Raw genomic sequence first — 16,655 nt, forward strand, 5'->3', positions numbered from 1 at the left:
CTCTCTCTCCCTCTCCCCGCTCTCTCTCCCTCTCCCTCTCTCTCTTCTCTTCTGCGCTCTCCCCTCTTTTTTCTTGTCTTTTTCTCTCCTCCTTGGTGCTACTCTACAGCCTCCCTCCCTCACCAATAAAGACCTTTCATACAAAAAAATTTTTTTACATATGAAAATGGTTATTATAAATGCTACATAGAATATTTCTACATAAAGAAAAAACTATCTTGTAAAATGAGATTGTTGGAAAAATTGGGATACACAAAATATTACGCATATTAAAAACAACATAGTAGATGACAGGGATCATGATATAGTCAGTGGAAAAGAGCAGGTTACAAATGGGTACACAACCTCTTTTAATTTGTAAAACTGCGTGTGAATATAAATAAACAAGGCATAAAGGACACATTGTTTAGCTGGGCCCATCCCTGGCCGTGGGATTGTGTATCACGTTTGCATTTTCCTTTATTTGACTTATTTGTGCTTTCTGAACCTCCTGCAATGAACATGTATTACTTTGGTTATTTGAAAAACTAACAAAGGGTGTCCACCGGCAGGGTTGTGGGAGCCTGCCGCCCGGGCCGGCGGGGTGCGTGCGCGCTCACCGAAGGCCGAGTCCTCCCCGAGCTCCTTCCCGAACTTGAGCATGCAGTCGCCCAGCAGGCCTTCTGTCTGCGGGTAGCCGGTGGTCTTCACCTGCCCGCGGATCTTCGACACCGTGTTCAGCATTCCCAGCTTAGCTCTGTATGCTTAAAAACATCGCCATTTGTAATTCCTTAAAGTTACCCGGTGGGGTGACAGGAAGGAACACAGCATTTATCAAATGCAGCTGCCGAAATCCAGGTCACCCTGGACAAAACGCCAGAGACGCCAGGCACCGAACAGCCACGTGGGACCTATTTAATTTTCTCAGGTCTTTACCAAAGTGGGTGGCTAAGGCACTGTGGTGCAGCCAGGATGGGACACAGAAATTACAGCATATCCTGCTGACTCTAAATAACAGTAACTGGAGCTGTTACAATATAACCACCTCCCCCAGCGTTGGAACGTTTGGGACGCTGAAATTGCTAACCGGTGCAGTCAGACACCGATGCCTGTGCAGAGTTTTCTTGGGGAGCAAATGTAAGCACCAAATAGAATTGCTGCGGTGAAGGTTTCAAATTAAAAACGTCCATTAACACATAAACACCCAGGCCCTGCCGCCAAGAATTGATTCAGGCCAATGATATTCAGTACTATTAGGGGGGTCTGCTGCCCACTTTAGGAGGCAGACCCCACCACAGCAGTCAGAAGCCTCATGTCACGGATCCCCACTTGTGCTCAGCTCTCCACTTCCTGGGGAGCAACAGGAGTCAGTGGCTGCTTCTTACCTTCTCTTCTTTGCTCTGACTCAGGCACTGAGTGTTTACTAATCCCAGGCTTGCGGCAGCAAGCACATTCTGCTTGTTTCTTGGCCTCCAGGGAGACCTAAGAAGCTTTTGCCCTCAAGAAGCTCACAGTCAGGTTCTTGGGAGGCAGAATATACATGATGTAATTGTGAAAATAAAGTCTGGTATGGTGCAGGGAAATGAAAAGATAGCCATATGCAGAAAAAAGATTGAAAGATATCCTAAAATGTGTAGGAACAGCATTGGTCAAGTGTGGAAGAGGAAATACTTATGGTATAATCAATGGACAAGGAGTGGGGTAGTTTGACCTACAAAGAAATTAATACAGAGCAAAATGAGAATTATCTATAGGAAAACAGAGTCTGAACTGAACACCAAACTGGGGATTTGGGATTTCATTCTGCAGCTGGAGAGGGAGCCACATAGTACCACATACATACTAGCTGGTAGTATGTGATATAAACTTACTAGCTGGTAGTATGTGATATAAACTGAGGTAGTCAAAGGACAAACTTGTTTTCTTCTACTTTAATAATTATGTGTTTCTTTTTAATGTGTGTGTATTCTAGACAAGTGCTTCTCAAACTTTAATGTGTAGGAAAATAACCAAAGGACTGTTGAAATGTGGAGTCTGATTTAGTCAGTCTGGGCTGAGCCCTAGATTCTGCACTTCCAGCCTCTCAGGGGATGCTGATCCTGCTGGTCCGTGGTCTGCACTTTGAGTAGCAAGGCTTGAGATGCCCACAGTGCCAATCTTTCAACTTCAACCTCAGACTCAAAGCAGGTATCTACCAGGTCCACAACCCATGCACACACATACACACTCATACACATGCATGCATGCACACCCTCACACACATGCACATACATGCAAACACATGCACACACTCATATACATACACACACATGCACACATACATATGTGCACACAGGCGTGCACACATTCCACCCCACTCTGCAGGCACTTGAGGGCCAGTACACTGGATCAGAGGCTGCTAGGGGTTTCTCATCTCCAGGAATAAACAGAGACTTCTGGCCAGTGGACACTTTCACTGTCAGCAAATGCCTCCCTACCCCATTCAAGTGTCCAGTCTTTGAGGGTGGGGTCTCTGCCTGACTCAGTGTGTCCCAGCACCTGGTTGGCCTCAAGCACAGCAGAAGTACTAACTAAAAATATTTTCTTTTCTTTCTTCCTTCCTTTCTTTCTTTCCCTCCCTTCCTTTTTTTTTTTTCCTTGAGACAGAGTCTCACTCTGTCCCTCTCTTCCCACCCTCCCGCCCTGTAGAGTGCTATGGTGTTGCAACTTCAAACTCTTAGGCTCCAGCAATCCTCCTGCCTCAGCCTCCAGAGTAGCTGGAACTATTAGTGACCAGCACAACACCTGGCTATTATTAAATATTTTTTGACTGATATATCAGGAAAAGAACCCTGTGTGGTTCATTCAAAGACTGATGAGGCCAGGGAGAAGACACGTTATTCCAGTATTTTAATCTATTATCAAAACAATTTTAAAGAAATTTATACCTACCTGATAAAATTTATGTTATTACATTTTTACTTTCTTGATGTTCAGATAGTTAGATATGTGCTATTTTGTATTGCCAAGAGAATCACAGGAACTACATGTAAATAATAAATTCCTAAAAAGTAAAGGCTGGTTTGGAAATCCACAGATCCCAAGGTGTGGACGCCCTCTACTGGTTCCTGCCATGCACAACCTGAGAAACTCATCAATGGAGGCTGCCTGGGGACCCAGGAATTAATTAAGACCTGAGTAGAAGCTGATGTAACCCTGGACCTTCTCGTGTTGTTTTCACATTCATCATGGCCTCATTTCCTTAGCCTTTGAGCCAGGAAGTGAAAGCTTTTTCAAATTAACATATGCCTTTAGAACAGGATGGCATAAATTTCTTTTAAAAAAATATTTAAAAGCAGAAATGGGTGGCACCTGTAGCTCAAAGGAGTAGGGCTCCGGCCCCATATGCTGGAGGTGGGGGGTTCAAACCCAGCCCCAGATATTTGGTGGCTCTCTGAAGCATCTCATAAAAAATGTCTTTGCACAAGTCAGCAACTGCCTTGTTGCGAAGACCAACACTCCATTCAAATGATATCAACCAAAGTTCACAGAAGTATCTGTGCTGTTTCTCATCTGCTAGGATTGACTGCGACTGGGGTACTCAACTTGAAAAACTGAATTTCATTATTTGGACACAGAGGACACTGTTTCTATTTTGTATTGTGTCAATCAAATGCCAAACAAACATGGGTTATTAGAGCCTGAGACAAAAATACACAATAGAACATTTTAAGACATCTTACTTTACCTGGATTTGGCTGAAGATATTCAGTGGTTTTTGAAAGAATTTCTGCAACTGCTTTATTGGTAACATCTATTTTCTTAAAAAGAAAAGAAAAGAAAACCCATCAAAATGTGAGTAAATGACAAAAATCAATGAATAGGGAAGTAACTTTCATTAATTTAATACTTGCACCATTATGATGATTTTCATGCAAATGAACATTCTCAACATTTTGGGAAGACTCAGTATTTTCTCTTTTTTTTTTTTTTATTTTGGAGCATCACCTCCTTCCAATGATGTTGGAGAATGTCCATTCATTTTTCTTATCATTAAAGTGAATATTAATGTAATATTTAGTTATCAATCTAAAGTTATCAATCTAAAGTTATCAATCTCTATGAGATTACCAAATATACCTAGAAGTCTCTCACAACTAAGGCCACACATGAGCCAAACTTTCCTCATCTGCTGGTGGTGCATTTCTATACTTCTATAATGATGGCATAACCATGATTCATATTAGGAACTACCTCAGTAATCAACAATGAAAGAATCATAATCATTATAACTAAATTAAACATATTCATTTGCATACTGGGTCAGAAGATTAAGTTTACCTCAAAGTTTCCCCAAACTTTCCCTGAAGTTAACCCTTCAGATTAAGATTGAATCTTTCTTTCTGCGAAGTGATTCTTTCTGATTATTAGTTAACGCCAACTAGAACTAACATGAGAAGGTACAATAAAGTTAAAAATACAAATCTCCATAACTTTATTTTATACCATCTATAACCCAAAAGGAAATGGAAAGAAAAAGGAGATCCTTATTAGGATCCTTATTAGAAGAGCAATAAAAATACACAATAAGAAGAAATAAATATCATGAAAAATTCACAACACCTATTCAAAAAAACCTGTTCCTAGATTGGAAAACTCTATTTTGGAAAAATGTAAATATTTTGGAAAAATGTAAATCCTCCCCAAATTAACATGTAAAATTAATTCAAATCCCATCATAATTTCAATTTTTTTCTTTTTTCTTGTGATAAAGCTTGGCAAATTGATAATACATTTCCATTCATATTCCACACTATAGACAGGATTAAAACTGTGAACCTAAAAACAGACTGTAAGTACTAACTTACAGAGGAGACTATTTTGAAACAGTCAGGGGAGAAGAAGCTTCTAAGTATAGTCTGAACAAACTTAATGTCAAAAATAAAAAGACCAAAATTCTGACTCCATAAACATTGGAAACTGAACAGTAAAAGAAGCAAGTCTGACACAAATGGCAATAGAAAGAAAAAAGTAGAAAGGCCCAAGGGTTAGTGTCCATAATACTCACAACTCTCATTTAGAGAAAGAAGAAAAAACCAACAAAAAGGAAAGGAACAAACTGGGAATGAGTAAAAGACGTAAAACACAAGTTACTTACACACATTTGACGAAATATTCACAAGAGCTATAAATTTAACGGAGATACTTTTTACTCTCCAGAATGATAAAAAAAATATTTTAAATCAGTTATACCCAATATTAGGTAGTACATGGGCATAGGGTAATGAGCCATTTCATACACCACAGGAAAGCAAAATAATACAGCCTTTTATAAAATGCAAGTGGAAGGCATATTAGCGTACCCGCTATCAGACCCAGGGATTTATCATACAGAAAACACACCAGCTAGTTGCAGTGAAGGAAAAAGGTGTTTGTAAGACCATTTTATGGAGTATTAAAAATGGAGAAGGACCTAAATTATAATAAATAGAAGACTGATTAGATTAATTGTAAAATGTTCACATGAACAACTACTCTTTAGTCCTAAGAAAAAATAACATTTTTATACACAGGGAGGGGAGGACACAGGCGCAGTGCATGGCAAGGAGAGAGCACACTGCAGAATGCTTTGTGACAGGAAGAAATCACTTTTGTCATTTAAATAACTCTGATCTGGTCAGGGTCACAAAAGTTTCCAGCCAAGCAATTTCCTCCAGCCTAAAACTACAGTGTGTTCCCTTTCGCGGAATGCCTAGGTTTTGAGTCCCAGTAAAGTCTTCCAGTGGTTCTCAACCTGTGGGTTGCGACCCCTTTTTAACAATGAAAATTCGCTGTGGCATTAGGAAGATTAAGAACCACAATACAGAAATGAGCCCCACCCCCAGAGGAGCCGGTCCCGTGTGCTGTGTGTGAACGGGCATGCGTGTGTGCATCTGGTTGGGTAGCAAGCCTGTGAGCTGGGAGCTCTCTTCCATGTGTTCCTGCTGCTTATGAAGATGTTTAAAACGTTTAAGAAAATGTGATCACCTAAATGTTTAACAGGGGCAATCCTTAAATATTTACCATGGGTTACATAATGAAGCAAATTCCCAGAGATTTCTAACTGCCAACTGCAATAACAAATGCAATACACAGCATTCTCTCCAATTTCACATAAATTTAAAATAGCATTTTCCTAAGCTCTTAAATTTCTTATAACTATAATAAAACTTAAGCTCATATCTTGAGTCAATGGACTTTAACATGAAAATTAAAAGGATTATCACTTTTGTAGAAAAATTAATGAATTTGTGAAAAAAAAGATTCATTAAGGTCAGCTTAAAGCTTAAGCAAAACTAGTTTTAGATTCATAACTTTAATAAATCAGGCACTGAGAGTAACATACACCCTAAGGCCCCCTTTGATGTGTACAAACCTCTCTGGACAGAAAAAGCCACCAAGAAGCTCAGAGTCACCTCTGAACCATGATGAGAGAGGAATTAGTGAGGGGGTATCTTCTACTGTAGAGCCTTTTACATCTTTTTCGGGAAAAAACAAACTGAAAAGGGGCAAGAAACAAATGGCCAAACACTTACAAGAGCCTTCCAGACCCTGAAATGCACACACTGGAGTTGCTTCCAGCACAGGCTACACATCAAAACAGAAATAAACCCTCTGCAGAGTGAGAAGGATGCCCAGGAAACACGTCGGCTGATAGGAGCCATCACGATGAATATTGAAAAAAGCAACCCATGTAACTTAAAAACAAAGAAACAAAACCTCCCTCCCGGAATAATAAGGGATATTAGTGTGTGTGTGTGTGCACGCGTGAGAGTTTTCAAGTTAACCAAATGTTAGGAAGTTATCTTGTCAAATACAGGAAAGCAGAGAAGTGAAAATTATTTTTGTAAAGTCTACCTGGTGTGGAGGCATCCTCTTTGGTTGATTAAGTTTGGAATTTCCATTTAATGTTGGCACCCTGCCCAAAAAGTGTCCTAAGGCCTGTGCCACTGGCTGTCACAGACCCGTCCCTGCATTAGCAAGCTGCTAGAAGCCTCGGCTTGTTTAGGACACATCTTCTCTTTTAACAAATCCTTAAAATCCTCCACAAGCCTATTACTGTAAATTTAATCTGTTACATGAGAGATATGTGATATCTTCTACTTGAATTTTTGTCCATTCTCCATGTATTTCTGACAGCTTTTACCTTACAAATTTAGATGTTATGTTACAGTGTAAAGTGGTTCATAACTATTCTAATTTTCTGAAATTAGGCTATATTGAACTGCATCCTTTTATAATTAAAAAAGGCTTTTTCCATTTAGTGCTTTGTTACATCAAATTTTACATTGATGTTATCATTGTTCCTCTATTTTTAAACGCTTAGCATTTATCATGTAATATTTTCCATTTACTTTCTCATTTCTGTGTTATGTTGTAGGTGAGTCTGACACCATCTAATGCAGCTCCTCCATAAGATCCTTAAAACTTCTGGTCATGTATTATACATTCCCATGCTTTTTACTGCTGTAATAAAATAGATAATACGTTTCATTTTTATATTTCTTCTGTCTCTCACTGGGATGTTTGGAGGGAAAATGAGGTGAACAATCTCAATCCATCAACTGAAACTAAAGCTCCTGAAATATGCTTTCAGTTTAACATTTCAACTGTTAGTAATAAAGCTACACATCATATCTTTGTATAATTAGGGATTTTAAAAAGTAATTTAAGGTACATAAATGATGTGAAAATGTCTCTACAGTTTTTGATTTTCGGAAATTAACTTTTTTTAGCTGGGCACAGTGGCTCAGGCCTGTAATCCTAGGACTCTGGGAGGCTAAGGCAGAAAGATCACTTGAGTTTGAGTGTGAGACCAGCCTAAATAAGAGCAAGACCCTGCCTCTACTAAAAATGGTGCCAGCTACTCAGGAGGCTGAGGCAGGAGGACTCTGTGAGCCCAGGAGTTTAAGGTAGAGGCCACAGTACTAGACTGAGGCCACAGTACTCCCTCTCAACAGAGTGAGACTCATCCAAAAAAAAGGGAACTCCCTGCAGACCCCGGCTAACTGGGGCCAAGGTGCCCTGAAGACAGTGCTCCCACGTGCCACAGCGGGGCTGGACTCCCTCCCCGCTCCTGCTCATATCTCTGCCACCTGCTCCATCCTACACCCTCAAATTACACCTGATAGTGAATGTTTTGCTTTATCTCCTTCCTGCCTCCTCTGAGAAGTCTAATTATTAAAACGAGGTTATGTGTAAAGGGCCCCAGACAAAAAGGGAGGGAGCGGAGCAAGTTGGGAGCTTCTGGGGGGTCCCAGTTCTGCCCCCATCTAAGCTATTCCACAGGACCAGGAAAACATGGTAAAGGACAGAGACTCTACCATCTTTCTTTGGGCTGTGTCACAATTATTTCTGTGCTAGGTCACATTTTCCTAAATTCTTTCAAATAATTAATGTTTTGCATAACTTTCACATCTGTGTGAGGCAAGCACCGCACAAGTTTTCATCTTTGTCAAAAAAGATGAAATTCAACTTCTGTAACTTCTCACTGCTATTTCCAGAGGCAGAACCAGGATGATAGTTATACACATGGGAACAGAATCTGAGCCTTCTGCACTGTAAATCAATTTTATATATGTGAAAGATCAATCCCAGATACAGTTGACTCTCCAAGACACACCACTACAACTACTTTGACCTGGCAGGAGCTGTTTGCCCAGACTGCCCGTCTTGCGCGCATTCCGACTTGCGGCCACTAGAGGGGGGCAGTTAGCCACGTCCCAGGTGCGTCCGCTGGGCCTGCGCTAGACGTGGCCACAGGGGAGGGTCTGCCCGGGCTGGGAAGGGGGAAGGTGCCGCCTTTTGGACTGTGGGAGCCACGCCTGTATTTAAACACCCTAGGTTTCCATCCTAATTGATATCCTTTACGGTAGCAATATATCTCACAGCACAGTGAAAGTCAATTTCCAATACAATTTACATATTAAAATGTTCTCTTACCCTTTCCATGTCAAGAAATTCCTCGTCTAGTTTGGTCCCTTCAGCACCACTTATTTTTTCACTAAATAGCTGCAGAGAAACAAACACAAGTAATTGCATTGTACAGTGATTTCTTATAACAGGTTCTGACCTAAATTATTAAAAACAGAAACAGTTTGGAAACAACTTGTTGGATTTTTTTTACTATGTCCTTTAAGAAAATAGTTAGAAAGAGTGACCCCATCTAAAGGCACAGGAAGACACACATTTCCCACTCACTGAACAGCTGTTTATAATTATGAACCTACTGTGTATAATGTACATGGTAATTGTTCTAGTACAAGGGTAAGATGGGCCCTTTGTCATCCAAGAACACACACAGGACAGCAAAAACACAGACCCTCAACTAAAACACAGGGGAGGAATTATAAGAACAATTGAAAAATAACAGTACAGAAAAATAATGATATGCATTGCTGTGAACATGCTAAGTGGTAGGCGCTTTAGAGATTCATGGAATGGCCTTAAAGCCCACAGTGCTGGGAGTGGGTCACACAGGACCTGTCTCCTGGAAGACCTGCCATGTGATCTGGCTTCTTACAGAGAGGGGAAATTTCACAGGGCAGCACTGAAGGAAAGGCTCCTGGGATGAGGCCCCACAAAAACAGTCCCAGAATCAGGAATGTATAGAGAATGTTTTCTCAACCTCAGCACTACTGATCTGTAGATCAGGTAATTTTCGGCTGCGAGAGCCATCCTGTGCATTTGAGATGTTCAGCACCATCCCCATCTCTACCACTAAGCGCCGCTAGCACACACCCACGTACACCTCACCCTCCTCCCACAACCCCCCCCCCCATGCCCTGGGACAGCCAGAAATGTTATCAGACAGTTGAGAACAACTGGTGTAGGGCAAACATGCTCAGAGAACAGCAAGAGGTTTTGTTCCACTATAAAAATTACTGATCAAGGTAGAATGGAGGAGAATAAAATCTGCAAGGTAGGCAAAGGCCAATCACACAGATTTCAAATGCCAAGCTAAAGGATGTGACTATACGTCCCTGAAGATTCTTCATCAAACACAATGAAGTTGGGGGAACTTTTTAAAAAACCGACTCTGGCAACCAGTGGGGTTGGATTAAAGAACAAAGAGGATGGATTCAAAAAGAAAATACATTAAATAATTTTCTTTAGAAAAATACATCAATATAATCTGCTTATGCCCTTAAAATATTAATACAAATATTAAAATCAGTAGTAAAGGAGGTTCCATCAAGTAGTGGTGAGAGGATTGCAGGTAGTTTAAATTCAGTGTGATCACTGCTACTTACTGCACATATAGTGTTACTATTTAACAGGAAGAATATAAATGGAGACTTTTAAATATGAGGCATGAGAAGGAATTTCTTGAAGAGAATAGATATGGAAGTTTACAAAAGCAGCCATAGGGCTCTCCACCCTCCCTGCCCTATGTCTCTGCACTTCTCCCAGCAAAAGTCAAAATCTATCTTCCCACCTAGTGAACCTGGGGTGGGCATGAGACTTGTTTTGGCCCCACAGAAACAGGCCTAGCTAGCTCTCAAGAGATCTTGGGTCCTTCCATACCCCCATTAACACCCTGCGGCCACCCTGGGAACATGCCCAGACTAAGTTGCTGGGTGCAGAGACACAAATGGCCCAGACACTCCCAATGTGACAGTCTCTCCCCAGAATCAGAAGCAGCTGGCTGACCTGCTACTGACTGCAGGTCCCTGAGAGTCCTGTGGAGCCCAGCCTCATCCACTGAGCCATGGAAACAGGAGTCCAGCAAATGGTGTTGTTTCAAACCACTAAATTTTGGGGTGGTTTGTTATGTAGTAGAAGCTAACTAATACACTAGACAAGAGTTTTCACTTATCAAGTTGGGTATAGTAGTCAGAAAGAATTATATAAGGTATAAATTTCTTTTTTTATAAAGTCATATATACATAGATCATGAATACATTTATGCCTTTGTGGGATTCAATGTGTTGAATATTTGTACCAATTGGACTGCTTACATCCTACTAATCAACATAGCTTTCACCTCATTTAATCACAGTGTTAAGACATTTGTAAGTTCAATACTAGATAGATTTGACTTGTACCCTTGCAATATGCTTCATAGGTGAGGTCCCACCATTAACCCTCCCTCTATCAAACCACCTCGAACCACCCCCTCCCTTGCCATCCCCCTCCCTGGGCTATAGCTGTGATTCATCTCTCGTATGAAAGCGTGATGATAAAGGCCAAATAACAACAGACTCCTCAGAAATTCAAAAAATCCTTAATGAATATTATAAAAAACTCTTCTCAGAAGTATGAAAATCTGAAGGAAATAGACCAATACTTGGAAACACACCACCTTCCTAGACTTAGCCAGAAAGAAGTGGAAATGTTGAACAAGCCTATATCGAGTTATGAAATAGCATCAATTATAAGAAATGTCCCCCAAAAGAAAAGCGCAGGACTAGATGGCTTCACATCAGAATTCCACTAAACCTTTAAAGAGGAACTAGTACCTATATTACTTAACCTTTTCCAAAACATAGAAAAAGAAGGAATACTTCCCAACACATTCTATGAAGCAAATATCACCCAGATCCCCAAACCAGGAAAAGACCCAACAAGAAAAGAAAATTATAGACCAATATCTCTAATGAATATTGATGCAAAAATATTCAATAAGATCCTAGCGAACAGAATCCAGCAACACATCAAACAAATTGTACATCACGACCAGGTAGGTCTCATACCAGGGTCCCAAGGATAGTTTAATATATGAAAATCTATAAATGTAATACATCACATAAGAAAAAACAACACCATATGATTCTCTCAATTGATACGGAAAAAGCTTTTGATAATATCCAGCATCCTTTCTTGATCAGAATGCTCAAGAAAATAGGTATAAAAGGAACATTTCTTAAATCGATAGAAGCCATCTATAGCAAACCCACAGCCAATATAGTGTTGGAGTAAAATTGAAATCATTTCCACTCAGATCAGGAACCAGGCAAGGTTGCCCATTGTCTCCACTGCTTTTTAACATTGTAATGGAAGCCTTAGCCATTGCAATCAGGCATGAGAAGGCAATATAAGGTATAATTTTCAACTGCAAAAAGTCAAGAATCTCATTTCTGCACACCAACTAGTGTTTTAAACAGATGTGTCCATCAATTGGGACTCCTAAACATTTATCTTGTTATTGCCCAGTAGTGAAATCATCCAAAATATTGATTACCAACTTCAGAGGTAATATATGAGAATCTAAAGAAGGCCATACTCCCTCTCCCAGGGGAGGCAGTGAGCTTCCACACTCTGTTGCCTGGCAGCTCCCCCAGCTAAGGAGTGGAGTTCATCTTTCCAGCCTGTGATTTGCTTTGCCCAACAGAAGAGCATAAGCCGCCACTCTATGTGAATACTAAGATTGGACTTTATAAATAATACTTTCTAGCTATAAAGAGGCTTTATAGATACTTTTGCTCATTCTCTGATGTCCACTCAACCACTTCCATGTGAATAAATCAGGGCTCATTGGCTAGAGAATGAAAGGGCACATGGAGCAGAGATCAGCCTCCCAGTCTGGCTATTTCAGGAAAAAAACAGTGTCTTCCAAACCAGAAGAAAACAAGGAGAGAGAGAGGGCATGGGAGAAAATAAGGAATGGCAAATAGAATCCACGAAACAAGGCCTGGCGCCATGGCTCACACCTGTAATCCCAGCACTCTGGGAGGCTGAGGCAGGAGGATCACTCAAGCTCAAGAGTTAGAGACCAACCTGGGCAAGAGTGTAACCCCATCTCTACTAAAAATAGGAAAACTAGCCCGGTGTGGTGGTAGGTGCCTGTACTCACAGTTACTCAGGAGGCTGAAGCAGAGAGATCACTTGAACTCTGTAGTTTGAAGTTGCTGTGAGCTGTGATGATGCCACAGCACTCTACCTGGGGCTACAGAGCCAGACTCTGTCTCAAGACAAAAGCAAAAACAAAACCCCACAAAATAAGAGAGTTATAAAAATCCCAAATAGATCAGTAGCTATCATCTATATAAATGGATTAAAGAATAAATTAGTAGAGTGGATTTTTAAAATCCAGCTATATGCAGCTTCTAACAGTCGCATCCAAAACAGAACATGTAGAAAGACTGCAATTAAATAGGTGAAATGTATGTTCTGGGGGAATACTAATCAAAATAAAGCCTGTAACAATCATATCAGACAAGAAACGCTTTCCAAAGGCAACAGATAGAGGCTTGACCTTGTAATAACAGGAGCAATCCACCAAAATTCTGTTATAATAATATTGCATAACTTCCAAAAAATATGAGCCAAAAAATAAACTACTGAAACTGACAAATCCACCATTTGAGAGATTTAACATAATTCTATCAGAAAACTGACATAGCAAATATATTTTAAAAATTAAAAAGGATATAGATGATTTGAATGACCAAAATAGCACCCTTGATCATATGCACATAAATATGCATCCTCCAGCCAACAAATAAAAGCTATATATTCTTTACAAGTACTGGTAGACTATCAAGAAAATGACGTACTAGGTCACAGAATCTGTCCATACCATACAGAGAATGTTTATTTGGCTTTTGTTTTGTTTGTAACATAATGCAATTAAATTAGGACTCAAAAGTAAAAATAAATATGCAGGCATAAAACTTTAGAATTCTTTCCTAAAAAACAATGAGAAAAAGGAAACGCCAATGGAAATTATACAAAATTTAAATTTAACAACAATAAAAAAATACATCAAACCCAATGGAATACAGCAAAAGCAGTATTTAGAAACCAATGTATAACTTTAAATACATATAAAAGAATACGTTCAGCTCAGCACCTGTGGCTCAAGTGGCTGAGACGCCAGCCACATACACCAGAACTGGTGAGTTTGAATCCAGTCCAGGCCTGCCAAACAATAAAGTTAGCTACTTAAAAAAAAAAAGAGAGAGAGAGAATATGTTCAACTTAATGTTTCAAGCTGATACAGTGTCATTTAATCCAATTTGAAAAAAAACCCAGTTTCCAAAGGTGGAAACTCTACCAACTATACCAATACACTAGAGAGAGAAAGATCAGCCACTCCATACTCCAGCAGCTTACAGGTCCGTTGTGAAGCAGGCCGTAAGGAGCCGCACACAGTAAGATAGGACTGTTTGGTAACAGAGATGCAGACCCTACCATCAGAACCCAGATGGAAGGAAACAAATTATATCAGATGAAAAAGACTGAAGGAAGTTCCAGAACAGAGCCTAGAAGGGATCTGGAGTTCACCAGGGAGACAAGAGGAGACATGGCATTTCTGGCAGAACTAATAGCCCAAGTAAAGACGCCTCTGATTAAAAAGTATACATGGGAATATTCAAGAAACAGTTTAACAGTTCAGTAACAATAAGGGTAACTGATAGGAAAGGTTGACCCTACTGAAAAGGGGCAGATAGACAGACAGGTGGGGCCAGAGCCTGAGGCTCAGCTTACCTCTGGGGGCAATGGAGATTTTTAGGCAAGTGAGTGATAAGAACAGATCAGAATTTCAGAAAGATCAGCCAGTGGCCCGCGGGAGAATGGACTGGTGAGGAGCAGAGGCATCTCCGTCAGTGTGTGATAGGGACACACCACAGGAAGAGCGAGACGAGGGGGCACATCCAATTTCACTCTAAATCCCCTTCTTCCACGTCAAACACAAGCTGCACTCAGCTTCCCCATCACAAATGTTGCCTGTGACCTAGGCTGGTTAGCCAAAGTTGCAAACCCAAAATACAAACATGTGATTAGTCAACCTGGCTCATGTCGTGCTCCCGAAGTGGGAAAGAGGATTTACGCTGTGACTTGGGTGCCCTGGTGCTATAGCCAGAGCTCACCATCTACCCCCTCTGCAGCTCCAGCATTGTGAAGGATAGGAAAACTAAAACTAAAACTATTTTCAAAGACTACAACAGAGCAGTGACAAATTGTAAAAGAAATTTATTTGGGAAATAGGGAGTGTTTGCATCTGGTGTTTCATCTAGATGTGCTGGGTTTTAATGGTCAATGTTAACACAGCCTTGGCCACCTTCTTGTGCAAATATCTGTTTTCAAAGAAACCTTGACTTTTCCATCTTCTTCCCCTTTATGAAGCAAGAAATTAAACAGCGAGAAAGCCAGAACCTAGAAGAAAATGTAAAAAAACAAAATTTATACCTCAGGATTTTATAAATTGCTCCAGCATAGCATTTGCCAATATGTGTGCCACAAAATGCTAGCTCCAGGGGATATGAGTAAGGGTCAGGAAAAAAACAAAAAAACAAAACAAAACAGCTCTTGACTACATACACAAAAATCCCCCCAAATTTCAACATTTCCACTGGTTCCTCCTTTTTATTCTTTCCACCAGTTGACAGCCATACTCTGTTTTCATCAGCTTGGAGAATACAGCAATACTCAATTTGAAGCCTAAGTGACAGGGTTATTTTTAAGTTGATAACATTAGAAAAAGATGAGTGAAGGGTATACGGGAGCTCTCCGTGCTAGCAACTTTGTAACTTTTCTTTAAGTCTAAAATTCAAATCTCAAAATTTAAAAAGGTTGCTGAGGGCATCTGAGCAGCCAGGATCTGAGGGGCTAAAACCAAGAAGAAAGAAAATAGACTGATTTTTCTTTTCAGAGAATTTTCTGTCTTCCAACACAGGACACAACATCTGAGCAGAATGTGCCAGCCTGGAACTCGCAGCAACTTTGCCAGGCTGTGCAGGAGGAAAACTGGAATGCGTCGTAACCAAGGAGACCAGGATGTAAGAGGCCGGTTTCTGGGGAAAGGGGGAACGTAAAGCAGAGATCCTGAAAGGCTGTGATCAGCTTCCTCTTGAGGCTTCTGACAAATTCTGAGTCTACATTAGGTAAAATGCTAAGAACTCAGCACAGGGGCTGCTAAAAGGCGAGATTGGTGCAGCACCACCATGATCAGTAGACAGAACTGGAGTTCAGGCCTGACACTAAACATCCTGGGATTTTAGTGTGTCCCTGAAGGCCTAAACCAGAATGCCCAGCCTTCTCACTTCTCTTTTTTTCATTGGAAGAATAAGAGTTGTATTGGGCCACACATTAGATACACAAACACTAATGAAAGCTGATTAGCAAAAAAGAAAGAAAAAAGGTCTGTGGATACTTTTCATGATATCCAACACCACAGCCCCACAGGTAATGAAAGAAAAGTCCTCACAACATCAGCACACAGGCCACAGTTTAGACACCCCTGGCCTAACCCAGAAGAGTAACAATAGCAAGCTAGAAGTCGTGGCCTCACAACCCCGCTGGGGGTATGGTTGTGAGACTTTACCCTCATTGTTCACCAGAATAAAACTAGATCAGTTCTGGGAAATGCATTACTCAGAACTCTGTAATTTTTCACACACATTACCTGCCATTAAAATAAAAAATCATTTGAGATGTGAGGAGATAATGGAAGGTGAAGAAAATGATAGATGATCTAACAGGCAATCCCAATACTGACACCAGAAACAATCGTTAGCATAACTATCATAAATATGTTCAAGGAAACAGATGACAATGTAAATTTTTATCAAAAAATTGGAAAATATAAAAAAGCAAATGAAAGTTCTACATGAAAATTCAATAACTAAAATCAATAGAAGAACAATCAGACACTGCAACTGGGGGAGTATGTGAACTGGATGGTGAGTCAGTGGAGAGCAGCCAAATTGAAA

At 40.4% G+C, this 16,655-nt stretch overlaps 1 protein-coding gene across 4 annotated transcripts in view; it reads right to left on the reverse strand.

Moving 5' to 3' along the window:
• Positions 1–16,655, reverse strand: part of SH3GL3 (SH3 domain containing GRB2 like 3, endophilin A3) — a 189,903-nt gene that overhangs the window by 79,424 nt on the left and 93,824 nt on the right. For 2 of the 4 annotated variants that reach the window (XR_001161034.1, XM_003784592.2), the window contains exons 2-4: positions 8,941–9,009; positions 3,707–3,779; positions 600–743 (exon numbers count right to left, since the gene is read on the reverse strand). Coding sequence is in view for 3 of the 4 variants with exons in the window: in XM_003784592.2 (XP_003784640.1) it covers positions 600–743; positions 3,707–3,779; positions 8,941–9,009 (286 nt within the window). In the remaining variant the exon portion in view is untranslated. Of the gene's footprint in view, positions 1–599; positions 744–3,706; positions 3,780–8,940; positions 9,010–16,655 lie in introns of those variants that run through there. The other 2 variants (XM_012801832.1, XM_023510054.1) reach the window with 2 other exon arrangements.

This window comes from Otolemur garnettii, unplaced genomic scaffold (assembly GCF_000181295.1).
Source record: "Otolemur garnettii isolate 467f Iridium unplaced genomic scaffold, OtoGar3 scaffold00011, whole genome shotgun sequence".
NCBI lineage: Eukaryota > Metazoa > Chordata > Mammalia > Primates > Galagidae > Otolemur > Otolemur garnettii.